Source organism: Callospermophilus lateralis, chromosome 4 (genome assembly GCF_048772815.1).
Source record: "Callospermophilus lateralis isolate mCalLat2 chromosome 4, mCalLat2.hap1, whole genome shotgun sequence".
Classification (NCBI taxonomy): Eukaryota; Metazoa; Chordata; class Mammalia; order Rodentia; family Sciuridae; genus Callospermophilus; species Callospermophilus lateralis.
Genome location: NC_135308.1, coordinates 80,754,222 through 80,776,565, shown reverse-complemented (window position 1 = coordinate 80,776,565; position 22,344 = coordinate 80,754,222). Strand labels below are relative to the sequence as shown.

General features: G+C 37.0%; 1 protein-coding gene across 2 annotated transcripts in view; it reads left to right on the top strand.

Annotated features, from left to right (window-relative positions):
- Positions 1–1,025: 1,025 nt before the first annotated feature.
- The window catches only part of Lrp6 (LDL receptor related protein 6), a 170,939-nt gene continuing 149,620 nt past the window's right edge, over positions 1,026–22,344 (top strand). Inside the window, exons 1-2 of one of the 2 annotated variants that reach the window (XM_076854130.1) lie at positions 1,026–1,347; positions 18,442–18,835. In XM_076854130.1, the coding sequence (XP_076710245.1) occupies positions 1,293–1,347; positions 18,442–18,835 (449 nt within the window). In that variant the 5' untranslated portion in view covers positions 1,026–1,292. The remainder of the gene's footprint in view (positions 1,348–18,441; positions 18,836–22,344) is intronic. The other variant, XM_076854131.1, reaches the window with a different exon arrangement.

Genomic DNA, 22,344 nt, shown 5'->3' with positions numbered 1-22,344 from the left:
AGGGCGTGTGACAGCTGGGCAGAATGCACTTGATGTCTCCATTATGGTTAACTCTTGGAGTGCCACAGCCTAGGCTGAAGTCGGTTGGGTGATTTCATGAGGCGTCCAGGTCATTACTCCTGTATGCCCAGTGCACTTGGAACCGCAGAGGATATGCAAAGTTTTATTCTGGGAAATTCTTTCCTCAAGTAGAGAATTGATCATCAAAGCATACCAAACATTCATTATTAAATGCGATTTGTAAAATGCCCAATGCAGTCTTGTTCAATTGCCATTTGGTTCTGCTAGGGGAGCTGCCGCCTTTATCTTGGAATTTTATCTGCCAGTTTATAAACCTTTAGTCTTTGTCAGGATTAACTCTGGGGTTAAGTCCGTATTTCCAAAAACCCAGGATAAAATAAAAAATCTGTTTTGAGTTGGCGTTTCACCTGACCCACGTTTAAAGCTAGTGCAACCAGCATTTTTCTTTTTCTTTTAAGAAAAGAGATGCTTAAACCAATTTCCAACCCTGAAGACGGGGTTCATCGCTGGTGACAGGATCCTCCGCTGCTCCTGAAGCACAGACACGCGGCTCGGCAGCAGTTGGTCCCCAGCCCCCGGCCCAGGTGACTGCCTGCGTGGACACGGAGCCCCACCTGGCTGTGCCGCCGCCCGCCGCACAAAGAGTGGGGCAGGCGGCGGCCGGGCCAAGCCGCAGAAAGTAGTCCCGACCACGCCGGCTCCAATGTTTTTCGACGTCGCTTCACGCCCTCCGCGGGGAGGGCCGGAGCCACCGGACCGGGAAAGAATCCCATCGGAATGCGCCGCCGGGCGGCCTCTCCCCTCCAGCAGACCTCTGCTCACGCGGTACATCTCCCGTGGTCTCCAAGCACAAGCGTGCGCACGGGTCCCCACCTCTTTTCCAACCTGCGCGAGAGGCGGCGCTGAGGGAGGGGGCCGGCCGCGCGTAGGGAGACCTCGTCGGCGACCCTTGGAGGAGGCCGGGCGGCTGTATCCCTGCGCGCTGCGCGAGAGGAAGAGACTGAATGAGGAGCAGCGCGGGGGAAGTGGGGCGCCGGGGGAGGAGGCGGCGGGATGGGAGCAGACGCTGGCGTCGCGCGAGCCCGGGGCAGAGCGGCGCGGTAGAGAGGGCGGCGGCGGCGCGCGCGGAGCCTTGACGTGCCCCTTTCTTTCTTCTCTCTTTGGAAAGCATGAGCGTGCAGACCTGCCGCTGCGGCGGCCGCCCGGGCTCCTCGCCTCCCCCTCTTCTGGTCGCCCCTCGCCGGTAAGAGTAGAGAACGCGAGAAGGGAAGATGGGGGCCGTCCTGAGGAGCCTCCTGGCCTGCAGTTTCTGTGTGCTCCTGAGAGGTGAGAAGAGTTGGGGGACCGGAAAGTTGGTGGGATTTTGGAAAGGGGGTGGCCTTGTTTTGTGTGTCTGGGGGGAGGGGAGGGAAGAAGGGAGGGAGAAGACGGGGAAGAGAGCGAGGAGAGAGAGGCCTGGTGGTGGGGAAGGAGAGGGAGAGAAAGGGGCCCGGGAGAAGGGGCTGTGCGCACCGCCTGGCCACAATGCAGACCCCTGCCTGGGTTTCCAGACTGTCTGGACAAAGCTGAGCCTAGGTCTGGGCTGCTTGTCTTGGCGAACCCCTGGCACCCCATTCTATCGGAATGACTGAGTGTCTGTGTACCTCTTTGCCTGGAGTTTCTAGGGAAAAGGGTCTTTGTACGTATTTTGGCTTTGAAAATGTTTGAGCCCACGGTGCTTAATGTTGGCTTTTCTCTCGAAGCCCTCACCTTTTCCACGTCTCTTAGATGAACTTTTAGAGCCCTCTTACTATTTTTCCGGACCTTGTTACAACTAATAATTGGCTTCCGTTTGGGGAATAATGATCCTGGGTGAGAGCACAGTTGGAAAGTGACTTCGAGGTTGTAGGTCGAGCGTTTCAGCAATGGGAATCATCTGAGCTTCAGCCCATAATAAAATACAAACGTTGCCCTCGTAACCTCTGGTATTCAGGACTTGCCCCTATTTTCGGAGTATGCAATTGTACAGTTGGCACCAAGTAGGGAAGTCGTCCTTGTGTGACGAGGAGCCTATCCTGGGAACTAAATTATCATTTGCTGTGCACTCTTGGGGACTGCTTGGCACTTTGGTAAATATTACGGACCTCCCTGGATAATTTGCTCTGGGAACCACTCAGGTTTAGTGCCTCTGTGATGTTTTGAATTGGACCGCAAAGATGACACATATGCTTTGACTTTTATTTTGTGACAGTTTCTAAAGTATTTTGACTCGCTGGCAAGATTGTCCACAGGTCGTCTCAAGTCTGTTAAGAGTTGAAGTTGAGATGACACTGATGCTATCAAGCATTTACCAGCAGAAGAATTTAAGTGGTGCTTGATGCAGTGGCTTGTAGTTTTGGTTTTCTTAATTTTGCTTGTGTTCATAGTCAATTTTTTTCAGGTATGGGACTTTAGGAAGCTTTGGAGATTTTTTTTTAGCTATTAATTTAACAAGCTAAACTTTGTTAAGTCCTCTAAAACTTAAGAAGTTTGTAGAACATGGTAATAAATAATTCTGTGGTATAAATGTGACAGGTGTGTCATTTCTGTGTGTCTATATGTATTTTTGATGAGAGTGCCTTTTTTTTCAGAAGGAACGTTTACTTTCGCTGCTCTTCTGCACCATTATTATGTTTACATATTCTATTTATACTTAATAATAATTATGTCTTGTAAGCATATTTTGAATTGTCTAGTTATATATATATATATATATAAACTCAAGAAAGATAGTGCTTTAATTTTCATGGCAGAGTACTTAATTCAGTGTTAGGTACTTGAGGAATTTAATAAGTGTGTATTATTTTAGTACACCCTTCACTGAAAGATTTTGCTTTAGCTGTGAGAAAGAATTATATCTGATATAAGAATATGTATTTAAGACAGAAATTGATAGAAATTAAACAAATATGACACCAGTGGATTGTTAAGTCTAGGGGAAATTAGATCCATAACCTGCATACTTCTGGTTCCCCAGTTGTATTTCTTGGAGGGGAAGGGTGTGATGTAAATACTGTTTGTTTATTTTAACACCAGGTTTGAACCCAGATTTAAATTTGTTCATTACTTGAGTTTAGAGAAGTAGTTATATGTTTTGAAGTAGTAAGAGCTGAAAGAGTTAATAGAAAGTCTCCTTTCTACTACCAAAGCTTTCAAAAGTGGAGCTCTTACTTTAGATGTAGCATAATAAAGTGGTCTTTATATTTAACAGTATTTAATGTGAGTACATATCATTTGAACTAAAACTCTTTTGATGTAAAAAAATTTTTGTTCATTATTTATATTGTCGTGATTCCTTGATAGTGTGTGTCATCCTCTGTTTTGGTAGTGATACCTAGTCAACCTTGGACTGCAAGGAGAAAAATATTAATTTGTTAAGGTCATTTTTCTAAAGAGTTGGAGCTTTAACATTGGGTATGTGATGGGGTGTGAGACCGTTTGGGAAACCTGTTGTCCTGTAACCTTGTTTAATCAGTAGCTGAAAGCCAGGAAATACTGTCATGATCCAGGCTGCATTCCTTTTCCCATCATCAGGTGGCAAAGTACAATGGAAAAATTGAGGGATTTTAACACCAAAATCTTGATTTGTAAACCAAAGCTTCATTACTTCTTAACTTTGTGGTTTTGGTCCATTCAGTTTCTCTGGGTCTCAAGTTTCTTTATTTGTGAAATGTGGGTGATGATAGATATATGTCTGCCTAATTTGCAGGATTATTTGACATATTAAGTAAATGAATTTAAAGTGCTTTACAAGGTTTTTTTCCATGTATGTATATATACCACTGAGCTGTATCCCCAACTCTTTGTCATAATCTTTGATTATTTGTGGATGTAACCTGTACTGCTGGGGATTTGAGGTTTAATTTGTGATTGATTGATGAATTCTTAAAGGTAGATGGGATCTTGGTCACGTGAGTTTAACTACTTCATTCATAGGTGAGGAAAATGCAAGATTCAGAGATATTCATAATGTGGTCAAGATTTTACAGCGAATTAATGGTAGAGCAATGATTTATTATTCTTTCAGCAAATATGTATGAGATACCTACTATACAATAGCTTCTGGTATAGTGGTGAACAAAACAGACACGGTCCTTGTTCTGATGGACTCTGCAGTTTAGGTTGCCATTCTTATCATTCTTTTTTTCCACCCAGGTGCTGGAAAAATACTATCTCTGCTTTTTGATAAGAATTATAAGTTTTGAAATACCATTAAAGTATATTTTAACCTTATTTGAGGAGGCTTTAGTTTTGAAAAATTCTTTACTGATTGCTTTTTTTTTTTTTGTTTTTGTGGGCTGGTGGTAATGGTACCAGAATAAAGCAATAAAGCACTGTTGTCCAAACTTGTTTTTCTATACAAGTGATCTTTTTAAGGCCCCTTCCTGACTTTAAAATCAGATATTCTAAATTTTTTGGGAAGAAGAATGAATTTTGGAGTGGAAATCAAAAGAACAAAGTCATAGTTCTGTTTTTCCTTAGCTACTTTGTGACCTTGGATAAGTTACTGTCTTTGTTAGGGTAAGGAATCTGTAATTCATATTATCACATTAAGGGCTCTGAGAAATCCTGAAGTAAAGAGAGACCAGTTTTAACTTTGTTTAATTTCATATTTCCCATATTTGACAATGAAAATTTTTATAAGTTCTTTTAACATGCCACTGGACTTCTGCTCCAAGAAATACACTTGGAGAGTGTCTCTGAAGGTAGTATGGTGCTGTCATAGTAGACATTGAATAAATGGTCACTATTAAGATGGCCACATTAAGAGAATAATGCTTAGAAAAGACTAGTAAAACATTTTAAGTGCCTGTTATGTTCCAGTAATTGTTTTTGGCAATAATTTTAGACCAATGGTTTTTGAACTTCAAAAATTTTTCTGCAACGAAAACAAAAGCTCCATAAAATGCATTTACTTCTGATATTTTCTGTTTTGTTTTATATAAAATATGATGGCCAAACTTTTACTCTCTAAAGGGTAGCAATCCAGGGACACTGTACCACTGAACTATATCCCCAGTCCTTTTATTTTGAGACAGGGTCTAAGTTTGCTAAAACTCTGTTGCCTCAATCTCCTGAGCACCTGGGATTATTAGTGTGTGCCCTGTTAAAACTGCATCTGAACAATGCTTTTTTAAAAAGGTGATGATTATTATGAATAAGCTAGAGATAAATAACTCAGTTAATTATGATACTTACTTAAGGGTTGAATATGGTGGAGTCAGGCGTGTTGTAATGCACAACTGTAATCCTATCTGGGTAAAGAGGATTGTGAGTTTGAGGCCAATGTGGACAATACAGTGAGATTCCAGCTCAAAAAATAAAGTTAAGTATGGATAAAATCACTTTACCAAAATATTTTCTAAGTGAGAAATTATTTGGCACTGGGGATTAAACTCAGGGGCACCTAGCGGCTGAGTCACATCCCCAGCCCTTTTTTGTATTTTATTTAGAGATAGGGTCTCATTGAGTTGCTTAGGGTCTCCCTGAGTTACTGAGGCTGACTTTGAACTAACAATCCTGTCTCAGTCTCCTGAGTTTCTGGGATTACAGGTATGTGCCACTGTGTCCAGCAGAAATTATTATTATTATTTTTCTTTTCTAATTTATTTTTTAGTTGTAGTTGGACACAATACCTTTTATTTTATATATATATATATATATATATATATATATATATATATATATATATATATAAATTTTTTTTTTTTTTTTTTATGTGGTGCTAAGGATCTAATCCGTGACTTACAATTGCTAGGTAAGCACTCCAAAACTGAGCTACAATCCCAGCCCTGGAAATTATTATTTTTTTTTAATAAGAATTTAAAATTATTCTGGGACCTGGGTTGTAGCTCAGCTATAGAGTGCTTACCTAGGATGTGTGAGGCATTGGGTTCAATCCTCAGCACCACATAAAAATAATGAATAAGTAAACAAACAAATAAATAAATAAATAAATAAAGAAAGAAAGGTAAATATATATGTATCCATCTACAACATATATATTTTTAAAGTAGGTTATGGGGCTAGGAGTCTTCCTCCTTATTGGAATACTTTATTGTGAAGTATAATTTTAAATATGCTCATATATCCAACTTAAAAGATATTTTATAAGTCTGAGAAGGATGACAAGTGAACTTCATTACTGTGCACTCTTAGCTGCATGTTATGTGGTCTTTATTTGTAAATTTTTTGATTTATGCTAATGTATGTAGATGGACATAATATCTTTATTTATTTGTATGTGGTGCTGAGGATTGAACCCAGTGCCTCACATGTGCGAGGCGGCGCTCTACCACTGAGCTACAGCCCCAGCCCCAGAAAAATTTCTTTATAATAGTTTTTTTTCCCCTTCATATACTGCTGTGTACCAGAGCTTTGGACATATTGGATACTGTAAATTTTACACTTAAAGCTTATAAAATATTTGAATATTTATAACATTTATACAGTCTTATTTGGAAACTTAATTTTGTGTTTTGTCTAAAATCATTGGTTAGACATGGTTAAGTTATACATTTATAATTATTAGAAAGATTTCTTACACAGGTTAGATATGGAAAACAGACTATTTAGAAAAAAAATCAATGTATTTATACTGAGGTTTGAAATTGAAGTGTGGATTATGTATTTTCTGGTTTTAGAATGTAACTATTGCATTGATAATAATATACTTATTCTCACATATAGTTAGCCTTCCAAATCAGTGTTTCACGTCCATAGATTCAACCAACTGTTGATTGAAAATATTTGGAAAAAACACTTTTTTTCTTGTCATTATTCCCTAAACAATACAGTATTTACATAGGTATTACATAAGATATGTTATAAATTATATTAGGTAGTGTAAGTAATCTTGACATGATTTAAAGTATTTCAAGGAATGCACTTAGGTTATATGCAAATACTACCCCATTAAGGGAAAACCTTCAGATTCTGGGGTCCAGGAGGATTGTTATTACTATTATTATTTGTGGTGGTATAATCTCTCTCACACATGCTAATAATAAGCAAGTGCTCTACCACTGAGCCATACCCCCAGTCCCTGTTGGGTGGGCATGGGGTGGGGAGTAAGGTGAAAGGGAAGCATCTGGAACCAGTCCATCATAGATGTTGAGGGATGATTATACTTTTATCTTTTTTAGTTTTAAATGGACACAATACCTTTATTTTATTTGTTTCTATTTTTTATGTGGTGCTGGGGATTGAACCCAGTGTCTCATGTTAGCATTTGCTCTACCACTGAGCCACAACCCTGGCCCCATGATTATATATTTTTTTAACCCTGTGTTTTGGAGATAAAAATCTATGTACCATAAAAATCTCCATTTTAAAGTATACAGTAGTTTTTAGTATACTCACAAGGTTGTACAGCTGTCACTACTGTCTTATTCCTGAACATTTTTAGCACCCTCCAAAAAACAAATAAACAAACAAACAAAAAACAAACCACACTCTAAAAATAACTCCATATGCCTCTTAGTATGACTTGTGGGGAAGGAGAGAAGCCTGACAAAACTTTGGTCAAGCCAAGATAATGGGTGAATAACAATAGCAATTGTGATGAACACTTCTTAGTCCCCCTGTTGCTTAAAACAAAACGTGTCACTATTAGGGATAGAACAAGAGTCACTGTGCAGTTGGTCTCATTAGACTTGGCCTGTAATGTTTATATTTGGTAGCAACAATAGTAATTTACTAGATAGGTCTTTTAAGTTTTGCTGAAAAAAACTTTAAAAGTCCTCTTTTAGATTGGAGATTGGAGGGCTTTTTTTCTTTTCTCTCTCTCTCTCTCTCTCTCTGTGTGTGTGTGTGTGTGTGTGTGTGTGTGTGTGTATGCCTGCCCCGCTGGAGATTGAACCCAGGGCCTTGTTCATGTGAGGCAAGCACTCGACCAACTGAGCTACATCCCTAGCCCTAGATTGGAGTTTTAAAACCCTCTTGAGGCTAGAGATGTGAGTCAGGAATTTACCTTCAGGTTTTACTTGTAGTACCTGTAGATTTGAGTTATTTCCTGCCTTGTTGAGGTTTACAAAATATCTGGGGTTTCTGGACCCTCTAGGAAGTGAGGATTCTTAATTCATCTGTGAAGTTAGGAACTCTGTAAGCCATTTACCTGGACAAGTTTCCCAAAAGAGCTATAAGCATGGCTCATAAAATCAACTGTAGCTCCTTTAAAGTGTCTAGTCATATCAGATTAAAGGAGCAGCACTTTCAAATATCCAAAGTTATATAACAGTGTTTCCAACCAGAGGCAGACTCAGTGAACCCATGCAAATAACTATGTTGCTATGAGAAGAATACTTAATAATTGAGTTTTTGAATTCTGGAGGTGACAGGAGAAACTGAGAGATTAAATGTTTGTTTTACTTCATAAAACATAGTCTGCTTATATGATTATAGATAATTTCAGAGAAGAAAGAAAGGGGGTCCTTATATCCAGGAAATATAAAATTAAAATGAGCACTATTTTAAATAAAACCCATAATATTCCTTCAGCACTTTATTCAGTTCTACATAATTAACTCTTGTTCTCCTGGATCTGTGTTAGCAATCTCTTGAACTCTTCTACTTCTCTACTACTAGCTTTTTGGAAATCCTGACTCATAACACTGATGTGTTCTCATCTGTCTGTATGATGCCATCAGAAGAAACCTGTGCGCTAGTGTAACTGGCAGTTCTTTTTCAGTAATACTTTTTTTTTTAGAGACAAGTACTTTGACCTGTATACTTGCAGGTATGTTCAGTGTAAAACAAAACAAAAGTATCTGAACTGGATGAGGTGGCGCATGCCAATACTCCCAGACTTTGGAAGCTAGGATCACAAGTTTGAGGACTTCTCAGCATTTTAGAGAGACCCTCAGCTTTTAGGGAGACCATGTCCCAAAATAAAAAAGACTGGGGATGTAACTCAGTGGTAAAGCACCAAAGGTTTAATCCCCAGTATTTGGAGGTAGTGTGTATGTGGGGGGTGGGGAGGCAATGACAACAAAGCAAAACACCCTCCAATAAAGCCTATCTGTAGATAACCAAAAGACTTCAAATAGTATAATTAATATATTGCTGATAATTTTAAAAGTGAAAGATCTAATGAGTGGTTGTTATTAAAAAAAAAAAAACATAACAAAAAAAACCCCACACAATTTTGATGTGAATGTTGGTATGAAGTCAATCCTAAAAAGTTTTGACAAAATATCTATAAGCAGTAATGATTAGCCTTATTTTAAAGAAAATTGCTATTACATGTAATTTATAAATATAACCTCAAGAAAACAATCCTAAAGATATGTAATGATCCTGAGTCATAGAATGTTATAAATTTATCAAGCAGAATATATATAGAATATAACAAGATCATTCTATTATAGAATACAATATAATAAGATTCTACCAAGATTATCAAATAAAAAGATTTAGTCAGTCTATAATAGGCCTTTAACATCTGTGTAGTAAAATTTCATACGTAAATATGAATTCTCAGTTGAGAACCACTGACCTAATGAGAAGATAGATTTTTCAAATTAAAGAAGTAGCCAGGTGCAGGGCACACACCTGTAATCCCAGCTTCTCTGGAGGCTGAGGAAAGAGGATTACAAGTTATAGGCCAGTCTTGGCAATTTAGTGAGACCCTGTATCAAAATAAAAAAAATAAAAAGGACTGAGGATGTAGTTCAGTGATAGAATGCCTCTGCGTTCAACCCCCTCTTCCTCTGCAAAAACAAACAAAAATTAAAGAATCTGATCAATAGAAGTATACATCTACAATGAGAGCATCACTAAATTTCTAGGAACTTCATGCCGGTATGCAATGTCTGAAATAACTCGTATTAATAACAGTCCACCTATATAGATTTAATTTAGGGAGGATAAGGATCTATTTTTATTTCACAATGCTTCCCATTCAGCTTATAATGTTTTGATTAAATAAATAATTAGTTTTAACTTCTGAGTTTTACAAGGTGAAAAAATAAATTCCTTGTGATTTCCAAGGGCCCTTGGAAAATCTCAGATAGATGTTAGTATAAAAGACATTATTTAGGATTTGATTTGAAAAGGCAGAATGTCAAAAGTTCTCAGGAGATTCGAATGTTTAAATAAAAGCATGGGTTGATGAGAAAAACTATTTGACTACATTTTAATCTAAGTGACAAAAAGATGTTTAAAAGTAAACTAGGAAGTAACATAATGGTAAGGAATCTTAGCTCTTTGGAAAGGAGTATCAGAGTAAAATCAAAAACTTATCTGTAGGTAACAAAATACTCCAAATGGTATGATTAATCTGTTACTGATTATTTTAAAAGTGAAATAGCTAGAGTGCTTATTACAAAAAGTAATGCATTTATTGACAAGGTGGTTTGGTGTTTTTTGTGGCATGGAAACCAAAATCAAGTCAATTCAAAAAAATGAGAAGACATTGTTTTTTGAATAATCAAAGACATAACAAAGTCAATATTAAGTTCAAGAAATTCTGGTAAAACAGTCTTATGTCTTTCAGGGAGATTATTATTCAGAATGCAAAGACAAACCTTTTATAACCTCTTTATTAGAGCAGACCAATAATCCAGGAAAATTTGTTGCTTTATTATTTTTTTAGTTGGAGTTGGATACAATATCTTTAATTAATTAATTAATTTTTATGTGGTGCTGAGGCTTGAACCCAGGACCTCTCCTGTTGTAGACAAGTGCTCTACTGCTGAGCCACAACCGCAGCCCCAATTTGTTGCTGTTAATAGAGAAAACCCAATTCTAATTTTGTATAAAGATATTAAAGTACATTTAAGAAAATCTTGTAAATAAACCTAGGAAATCTTAGCTGGCCTTGACCACAACAAATATAGTTCCTTTTTCATGAATTTAAAATACTTATATCCATTCAGGTTTTGTTCTATGTTTTCTTCTTTCTCATTTTGGAACAGTTAAGTTATTTATGAGAAAGCTTTTCTTTTTCATTAACAAAAACTCATCCTACATACCTTGCATACAAAGTTGTTTTCCTTTCTGTACTAGAGTCTCATTTACATGTAAGATTATAATTCAGTATAATTATTATAGTAACTGCTGTTTTACACAGAAAGCTATGAGGTGGATGGATAATTTTGAAACTGTCCCACTCCAGCATTTTGTAGTAGACTAGCAGAGCTTATGGGATAATACAACTTTTGACAGTACAACATCTTATTGTGGCAAAACTGAGTATGTTCTTCTTTTTTAAATTTTTTTTTTCATTTTTTAGGTGGACACCATATCTTTTTTATTTTTATGTAGTGCTGAGGATCGAACCCAGTGCCTCATGCATGCTAGGTGAGCACTCTACCACTGTGCCACAATCCCAGCCCCTGAGTATGTTCTTTAATAAACTTAAATATATATATATAGCTTCTCTGTAGCATAAAAATACAAGGCAGAAAACAGTATAAACTTGAAATTATGCTTCAGTGATCAGTTTTACTTAGAAATGATCCGGATATTTAACGAATATCCATGATCTAACTTTGCACAAGTCAGGTTTTAAGTCACCAAAGATTTTCGAATCTGTCTTCAAGTTTGCTTATTAAGAACCTAATTATTTTTTTTATTTTTTAGTTTTTAAAATTTTTTTTCTAATTAGTTATACACGACAGCAGAATGCATTTTGTTTCATGGTACACAAATGAAGCATAACTTTTCATTTCTCTTCTTGTAGATGATGTAGAGTCACAACATTTGTGCAGTCATACATGTACCTAGAGAGTGATGTCCTTCTCATTCCACCATCTTTCCTACCTTCATACCCAGTCCCTTTCCTCCCTCCCCTTTGCCCAGTCCAAAATTCCTCCATTCTTCCCATATTCCTTCCTCCCCCCCCATAATAGATCAGCATCCACTTATCAGAGAAAACTTTTGGGTCTTTGGATTTTGGGGATTGGCTCACTTCGCTTAGCATTATATTCTTCTACTCCATCCATTTACCTGCAAATGCCATAATTTTATTCTCTCTTTTTTTGAAAAATATTTTTTAGTTATTTATGGACACAGTACCTTTATTTTATTTATTTATTTTTATGTAGTGCTGAGGGTAGAAACCAGTGCCTCACATGTGCTGGGCAAGTGCTTTACCACTGAGCCACAACCTTAGCCCCTTTATTCTCTTTTAATGCTGAGTAATATTCCATTGTGTGTATATAACACAGAAAAACCTAATTACTTTTGAAATAAAGTTTGTCAGATTAATGATTCAGTTTAGCTTAAAACAAATGGAGATGTAATGCTAGCATAGTCAGGCAAGCTGTGAAAATTTAGTAAAAACAAACCCAAGTAAAATACAGATGTATGTTTGTGTTATTAGACATTTAAAAAATTAAAGAAGCAATTTATCAGTGTGGTGATAGGACATGATGTGTTTTCAGTTTACATGTTGAAAATATGTATGATGCAGATTATAAAAGAAATTTAGAGTCCTCATAGTGGAGGGCTGAGGTATGGAGGCTTTCTATTTTCGGCAAGGGGAATCAGAAAGCTTTTTATTTGGATCAAATATGAGTATGTATTAGACATAGAAAAAGAAAGGGAAAGTATTAACATCATTTACTATTGGGGTAGTTTAGGTATAAGATCATGAAGGTCTAGAGTAGCATAGTGATTCTAAAAATGGAGAAGAGGCACATTTAAAAGAGGCACATGGTAAAGAAGAATCAACAAGATGGTAACTGGCAGACTGGGAGAAAGGAATGAGGCAAAGATGGCTCTAAGGGACACCAATAAGATCTGGAGAATTGTACTGTTGCCTGATGAAAAATTTTTGGAAAGAAAGATGATGAATTTAAATAAATGGGAAGAAGATTGGCCCAAAAGAAGTTGTAGGCATAGAACTTAAGGTTTAACTAGAGATGATTTGTAAATTAGCTGCATAAAGTTGTTTGTTGACCAGGTGAACTTGATAGTTTTTCGTACTCTGTCATTTGGAGAACCCACAGAGAAATCTTGGAATGCTATATATGGAAAGGAGGAAGGTTTAAACCCCAAAGTAAACAAACAATAATGATTGCATAGTAAAAGCAGAACATTTTACTTCAGGTAGGGATATGGCCAACAGTGTTGAATGTTGCAAAGAAGTCAAGAAAAAGAACTAAGGGGAAAAAACCCAAAACATTGGATTTGCTCATGAAGGCTTAGAGAAAACAGTTTCAGCTGAGTGATGTGTAGGAAGTTAGACTAAGGGAATTTATAGCTAAAAGTACATACCAGTGTTATGAATTTTTTTTGGTTAAGAGAAATACAGTTATTCGCTTGATGGTAACAGGGTAGGATGTTTAAGGCAAAATTATTGATAACAGGACCTCCATGAGCTGTTGAAGGTATAAGAAATACTGAACAACTGATAGAGCAAAGTTTCAGAGAGGAGATAGCCGAAATTTTTACTGTTGTCTTAGAAAAAGTAACTGGCCTTTGAGAATGATAACAAAGTAAGGGAGGTTAGGGAGAGATATAAAAAGTTTTTGAGAGGTATAAATTAAGATGTTGAAGATGTTTGACATTTACCTTTCTTCTTGCTTCATTGAGATTATGTGATCATCTGAGAATAAAGTATTTAAGACATGAAATTTGTCTGCAGGAGTGCAGAAAAGTTTGAAAAGGCTGCTACAGGATGTTTGATAGGAGTTTAATAAAGGAAAACTAAAGATTCTTGAGCATCCATGAGTATTTGGTAAAGAGGTATATGATTAATTATTTGGGTTGTTTTAGGAATTCAGGAAGTAGTGTTCTGGAATGGAAGGCATTGAGTACATTGCACATATATGCTACAATCGGGGCAGGTGTGTGGATCCAACTTCCTCTTTAGTAGATAAAAATAATATTACAGATCAAATTATATCTTTCAGTTATCCTAGTTATTTCTGAAAAGATATTGGTGGTGATATGTAGAAAGTGTTCAAGTATCAGAGAAATGATTGTACAAGATGCACTTGGGTTTCCTTTTAATAGTGTATGGGTTTATAGTCCTTTAGTAACTAGTACCTTGCTTCCTGCTTTTTTCTTTTTGATACTCAGAAGTTTTGTGAGTCAACTTTAAATAACCAGGATTATTCTTTGGATTTAGTAGACCAAAGTTTAGTGGAAATATTAATATTTGACTTGAAAGTTGGAAAGACATTTGGCTGCCATCTAATATCATGTTCAGATTTGGTATATGAACAGTCTTCCTAAGTTAGTGCCATAAACTAAGAGTCCAATAAATATTCGATTATTATCATTCTTGGGTGTTAAAGTTAAGTGCACTGGGGCTATTTCTTTTTCCTCTCTAGGACTGAGCATTGTACCCCTCACTAATAGGAACTTTTCCCTGTTATGTTTATATTTGGCCCAAGCTAAGAGAAGTTCAATATAAGATAATGTGGGCACTGCAAGATAATGTAGGTGGCACTATCAGGACTGATAAATCAGCGTGATGTTTAAAGGCCTGAAATGAATTAAAAGTGAATTTTTAAAAAAAATGTTTTTAGTTGTTGATGGACCTTTATTTTATTTATTTATATGTGGTGCTGAGAATTGAACCCAGTGCCTCACACATGCTAGGCAAGCGCTCTACCACTAAGCCACAATCACAACCCCAAAAGTGAATCCTTATTAAGAAAATTTATATTTTGCCAGTAGCTACAGCAGAATATGCAGAAAAGATTCTTAGTCACTTTTGAAGAAAAAGTTATCTTCCCATTTTTTTTGGGGGGGGGTACTGGGGATTGGGCTCAGGGGCACTTGACCACTGAATCACATCCCCAGCCCTATTTTGTATTTTATTTAGAGACAGGGTCTCACTGAGTTGCTTAGCACCTCACTGTTGCTGAGGCTATCTTTGAACTTCTGATCCTTCTGCCTCCACCTCCCGAGCCCTAGGTTTACAGGTGTGTGCCACCATGCCTAGCTTCCTATTTGCTTTTGAATCAGAAAATTGGATTTAAGCTTGATTAAAAGAGGATTTTATGTTGTACTTATAGATGAACAGAGTGCATATTCATAACTCCATTTGGCAGGTACAGTCCATGGACTGACTTAAACATCACTTTTTTTCTTTATACTTTTGTGAGCACTTTAATATTTTGGAATTACAGTAGTTTCTTTAAAAAGAGGAAATGGTTACTTTTTTTTTATTTTTTATTTTTTTAATTTTTTTTATTGGTGGTTCAAAATATTACAAAGCTCTTGACATCTCATATTACATATAATAGATTCAAGTGGATTATGAACTCCCATTTTTACCCCCAATACAGATTGCAGAATCACATCGGTTACACATCCACATTTTTACATAATGCCCTATTAGTATCTGTTGTATTCTGCTACCTTTCCTATCCTCTACTATCCTCCCTCCCCTCCCCTCCCCTCCCATCTTCTCTCTCTACCCCATCTACTATAATTCATTTCCCTCCTTGTTTATTTTCCCCTTCCCCTCACAACTTCTTATATGTAATTTTGTATAACATTGAGGGTCTCCCTCCATTTCCATGCAATTTCCCTTTTCTCTCCCTTTCCCTCCCACCTCATGTCTCTGATTAATGTTAATCTTTTCTTCCTGCTCTTCCTCCCTGCTCTGTTCTTAGTTGCTCTCATTATATCAAAGAAGACATTTGGTATTTGTTTTTTAGGGATTGGCTAGACAGTGGGAGAAGGAGAGAGAGAGAGAATTTTTTAGTATTTATTTTTTAGTTCTCGGTGGATACAACATCTTTGTTTTTGTATGTGGTGCTGAGGATCGAACCCGGGCCGCAGGCATGCCAGGCGAGCGCGCTACCTCTTGAGCCACATCCCCAGCCCGGAAATGGTTACTTTTAAATAGTCGTTGGACTTGGCTTTGGAAGTATAGCTTTAGAGTTTTAGTAATTATGAAATGTAGATTATTGCATCATAATTCTGGTCTTAGTCTTTATTCCATTTTTTTATTCCAATATCTAGATTGCTAATTAATATTACCACTAAACACATTTGGTTATTTAAATTCACATTTAAGTGAATTAGCATCTATAAAGTTAAAAGTATAACTTGTTAGCTACATTTATTTTTTATTTTTAATTTTTAGTTGTAGGTGGACACAATACCTTGATTTTATTTATTTATATGTGGTGCTGAGGATCAAACCCAGGGCCTCATACATGCTAGAAGAGTGCCATACTGCTGAGCCACAACCCCAGCCCTATTAGCTACATTTTAAATATAGTAACATGTGGCTGGTGGTACTGCGTTGCCCCAGTGGAGATAACATTTCTGTCATTAGGGACAGTTCTGTAGGACAGTGGTACTCTGGATTTTTAATTGCTACTTGGTACCAGGGAAGTATATGTCAGAAATTTGGAATAGATATTTTAAAAAATTCCACAAAACCATAGAATTAATGCTACTTTAATCCTTAAATAGCTTAGACTTTCTCAAAATTAAATGTTATTTCTTTAAGATAGTTTAAAATTTTTTTTAAGTTGTAAATGGACACAATATCTTTATTTTATCTATCTATCTATCTGTTTATTTATGTGATGCTGAGGATTGAACCCAGTGCCTCACATGTGCTTGGCAAGCACTGTATCACTGAGCTACAACTTCAACTCTTAAGATGAGTTTAATATTTAGTTTTGGTATCAGTCATTCTAATAGTATAGAGTAGAATAAAATAGGTTAAAATCTGGCTCTGCTGAACTTTTTATTTAACATTTTTCAGGTATAATTGTTATACCATAAATTGAACTTATATTAAGTATAAAATTTAATAAGTTTTTTTTGGGGGTGGTGTCATTCTTTATTGTAGGGTTCCCACTGAGCCCAGCACTGGAAGGGAGTGCTCCTATCCTCGGTTGGAGCTGGGGAGTTCTGGATCCTGTTGTCCCCTGGCACTCAGACATTGGGAGGGGGTAGGGGTCACTTGGGAGCAGTGAAGGGGTCAGTTTGCAGGTGAGCAGGTGGGTGGGTGGGCCCCCTTTTACCACAAAGAGGTCTGAGGTGTCACTGTACTGCTCTTGACTCATGAAGAAATAACCATGGAAACTCAGGGGCAACCACATAGCACTGGCTTCAGACAAGCAAAACTTAATAAGTTTAACATGTATACATTTCTGGAACTATCATCATAATAGAGATAAAAAGTCATCACCCACAAAAGTTTTCTCATGCTCTTTTATAATTCCTACCTTTCATTCTTTTCCAACTCTTCTCATCTCACCTTAAGGCATTCAATGATTGGCTTTCTGTTATAATAGATTGGTTTGCATTTTCTAGGATTTTATATAAATTGGAGTCACATAAACTGTACTTTTCTTTTTGTACCAGGGATTGAACTTAGAGGGTGCTTAACCACTGAGCCACATCCCTATCCCCTTTTATAAAAAAATATTTTATCCGGCTAGGGTTGTGGCTCAGTGGTAGAGTGCTTGCCTAGCATGTGTGAGGCACTAGGTTTAATTCTCAGCACCACATATAAACAAACAAATAAATAAAGGTCTATCAATAATGAATAAAAATATTTAAAAAAAGGTTTCATCTAGAAACAGGGTCTCACTGAACTCAGTATACCTTTGGTAAGTTGCTGAGGCTAGCTTTGAACTCATGATCCTCCTGCCTCAGCCTCCTGAGCCACTGTGTGCACCACTGAGCCATCTAAAATATACTTTTTTTGGTCTGGCTTCTCTCTGTTACTTTGAGACTAATTCATTTTTAAAAAAAATATTTATTTTTTAGTCATAGTTGGACACAACACCTTTATTTATTGTTATGTGGTGCTAAGGATCGAACCCAGGGTCTCACACATGCTAGGCGAGAGCTCTACCGCTGAGTCACAACCCCAGCCCGAGACTAATTCATTTTTGATATACATGTACATTACTTTTTATTCTATGATATATTACAATTTGTTCATTCATTAATTTGTTGATCATATTCCAGTTTATGTTACAAATAAATTGCTAAGAACATTTATATACAAGTCTTTGTATGATATATATTTTTATCTCTTTGAGTTAAAACCTAGGTATATGATGACTGGATCATGGCAGGTTGTGTATTTAAGGAAAGTTGTTAGTTTAAGAAATTACCAACTGTTTTCCAAAGTGGCTGTACCTTTTTATGTTCCCATCAGTGTTTCAGTAGCACAGTATCCTTGCTTATTTTTGGTATGGCTAAGCTTTTAGATTTTATTTCACAGACTGTTTCCTTAAAAAAAAAAAAAAGACTATTCTAGTAGAATTGATATCACCTTGTTGTTTTGGTTTTAAAGTGATGTAAAAATAAAATTTGCATGAAAGGATTTTAGGTATTGCCCTTGTCTGTTTACCCTTTCTAAATTTTTTATGGTATTTGCCACTAATGCTGATTTGAAACCTAGTTTATAAGAACCAATACGTTTTCTTCCCTTTTTACTTACATGTTTGTCTCATTTTGTTCCAGCGGCCCCTTTGTTGCTTTATGCAAACAGACGGGACTTGCGATTGGTTGATGCTACAAATGGCAAAGAGAATGCTACAGTTGTAGTTGGAGGTTTGGAGGATGCAGCTGCGGTGGACTTTGTGTTTGGTCATGGCTTGATCTACTGGAGTGATGTCAGCGAAGAAGCCATTAAACGAACAGAATTTAATAAAACTGAGAGTGTACAGAATGTTGTTGTTTCTGGATTATTGTCCCCTGATGGGCTGGCATGTGATTGGCTTGGAGAAAAATTATACTGGACAGATTCTGAAACTAATCGGATTGAAGTTTCTAATTTAGATGGATCTTTACGAAAAGTTTTATTTTGGCAAGAGTTGGATCAACCCAGAGCTATTGCCTTAGATCCTTCAAGTGGGTAAGTTTTTGTATATTGTTCAAAGGTCATTCATTGTATCTCCTTTTCCTGGTTTCTCCTCTCACACACCCCTCACTGCCAAATGAAAAGAAAGATAAAATAGGAAGTTGAGAATCTTTAGGTTTTCCCCAGTATAGTCTTTCTTGTTTTCTCTCTTTCTTTTCCTTTTTTTTTTTTTTAAGAAAAAGGACAAAGAAGTTTTATTGCTCTGCTAGCAAAGGAGAAACTTGGGGGACTCCTGTCCCAGAGACTGTGATTCTGCCCAACAGGGGAACAGGGGTTCTTCAAAGTGGTGGTTTAAAGGCTACATTCCACCTGTTCTCTCCAGAATTGTAATTTGTTTGTTAATTTGGGAGATAGTAATTTCTGAAATCTTCTAGTGCCATACCCAATGTCTGAATTACTTTGTTTCTGTGGTTGATGTGCTAAAAAGGTAATCCGATTTCCCCAAGATTAGGGAGGGGGAGGGAGACATCAAGATCAAGTCACAATGGGCTGGAGTTGTAGCTCAGTGGTAGATTGCCTGCCTGGCTTGTATGAGGCCCTGGGTTTGATCCTCAGCATTGCATATAAATAAATAAATAATCAATCCATTGACAACTAAAAAATATTAAAAAAAATAAAAGTCATAGTGGCAGAGCAGCAAGGGCTACATTCAAAGCATGAAGTGGACCTCTGTTATATTTCTCCACTGCCAATGTCTAATTCTGTTTCTTTGGAAAAGTGGGTGAAAACATCTCCAAGTTGCTTCTTGCTGAGAGAGGGTAAAGTTGAGGGGGCGGGGGGGGGGGAAGTGACCTGAAGTGCTTGTTCTCTGTCAGGTGGGGCATGGACAGTTAAGGATACTCAGCTTCAGGGCAGTTCAGAGGTCTGTGGTGACTGGACAAGACATACATAGGGCAGGGGTCATGTTGAAATTTTTCAGGCAAGATTTGTGAAAACCTATGGTTGTATACAAACCCCAAAGAGGCTTAAACCAGGAAGCAGAGAGAGCTTTCAGTCCATTTTAAAAAATATATTTTGTTTTGAGATAGGGTCTCACTAAGCTGCTGAGGCCAGGCTCAAAATTGCAATCCTCCTTGCATCATCAACCTCCCGAGTTGCTGGGATTACAGGATTGTGCTGCCATACTCGGTTTAAGTAGTCTTGAACATGAGAAGCTATATACTTAGAGTAAGATGTCTGGGGGCTGGGGATGTGGCTCAAAGGTAACGCGTTGCCTGGCATGTATGGGGCGCTGGGTTCGATCCTCAGCACCACATAAAAATAAAATAAAGATGTTGTGTCCACTGAAAACTGAAAAATAAATATTAAAAAATTCTCTCTCTTCTCTTTCTCTTTAAAAAAAGATGTTCTGTAAATATATTTATGCTTCTAACAGCATAAAAGTATTATGAAATAGCCACGTTTATAGTTCTTGCTTTTCTTCTGCATTTACTAATTATGAGAGGATAATTAGAAGGGAGAGGAAGGAATGGTGGCTTAACAAGACTTGTATTTGATACTTCAAGATGAGATTAAAAAATTTACAGATTTTATAACTTTATTTAACAGTTATATAGTCATAATATTTTGTAATACTAATCTTTTATATTAAACTTGAAACACTATTGAAAAAATTTCTTTAGTTGTAGATTGACAAAATATCTTTATTTAATTTTATGTGGTGCTAATAATTGAACACAGGGCCTCTCACATGCTAGGCAAACTCTGCCACTGAGCTACAATCCCAGCCCTGAAATATCATTTAATATATCAGTGTTGAATTAAAACATTTAGTTATTGAATAACTCATCCCAGTCAGTACATGTATATTTGCAGTAAAGGTTTATTTTCTACAGAGAAAGGAAATTTAAAACTGGATAAACCCATTACAAAATGTGAACTGTATTTCTTCAGTGCTTCTCTGTTACTATGCCTCAGTTTTACTGTATACCATTCCTTGATATTTTTTGTTTCTTTTTTGGGGTGGGGGGTACCAGGGACTGTACTCAGAGACAATAAATCACTGAGCCACATCCCCAGCCCTGTCTGTATTTTATTTAGAGACAGGGTCTCACTGAGTTGCTTAGTGCCTCACTTTTGCTGAGGCTGGCTTTGAACTCATGATCCTCCTGTCTCAACCTTGCTAGCTGCTGGGATTACAGGTGTGCACCACCGCGCCTGGCAGTTGATATTTCTTTTTTTGAAAAAATTGTCATGCCATTCTTGTCATGACTAAGTATAGGTAATGATCTTAACGTGGAACCTGAGATGACCTGTTAATGTTTGGTTAAAGTCCAAAGATAACCTGTGAATAACTGTTTTTTTAAAAATTTTTTCTAATTAGTTATACATGACAATAGATACATTTTGACACATTGTACACAAATGGAGCACCAGCTTCTCCTTCTTCTGACTGTACATGGTGCACAATCACACAAGTAGTGTAATCATGCATGTATATAGGGTAATAAAATAACTATGTTAACACTTTTTTTTAAAAAAAGAATATTTGTTTTTTAGTTTTAGGTGGATATAATATCTTTATTTTATATTTATGTGGTGCTGAGGATCAAACCCAGTGCCTCATGCATAGTAGGCGAGCACTCTACCACTGAGCCACAATCCCAGTCCTTAATACTTTCTTTTTAAACTTAAGTGTGTTGGAATACTTTAAACTCATTTATAGAAGAGAGTATATTAATTTTATGTACTCATGTAGGCTCAGAAAATGAAAGGAAGGGTTGTATATGTTCCTTTATTTTATTTCTGCCCTGATTTGGTGATGAAGGTTGAAGATGATGCCATTATGTTGGAAAATGAAAAAATTCCTTTGATTATAAAGGATAAGATAACATGGCAGTATTACAGTGAAATTTTAGGGTTAGATGTTTGAGAATGCACAGATAGATATATATTTTAAAGAGGAATTTAAGGGGCACATGTTGAAGTTAGATAGTGCTCTTAAAGCACCAGAAAGGACCTGGGAGTTCTGGATGCCTATGCCAACCCCCACCCACCTGCAGCCTCCATCCCCCCCCTACACCCATCTCCACCCCAGCACCACAGAGGCAAGGAAGTACCACCTGATCTGGGGAAAGTAATCTGTTTGAAGAATTCCTGAATGTAGGTGTATATAGGAATCCAGCGCAGATGACAGTAACCGAGACTGCCAAGATGGGGTCTCCTTATGGTGCTTACACTGGTCTTCTGTATTCAAGTGATGCTCCTGCCTCATCCTCATTAGTGGATGGAACAACAGGCATATACAATTGCATCCACCTTAATTTTAAACTACAAATAAAAATCATATTCAACAGATACTTTTGAAATTTGATATTTAATTGAACCTCAATGACTCTTCTTGGAGTACAGCATAAATATGAACCATAAGTTTACATTTTGTCTGTTCCAATGTTTTACTTCCAGCTTTGTTGATGTATATCTGATGAATAAAAATTCTTTAAAATATATATATTTATTTATTTTTTTATGTGATGCTAAGGATTGCACCCAGCACCTCACAT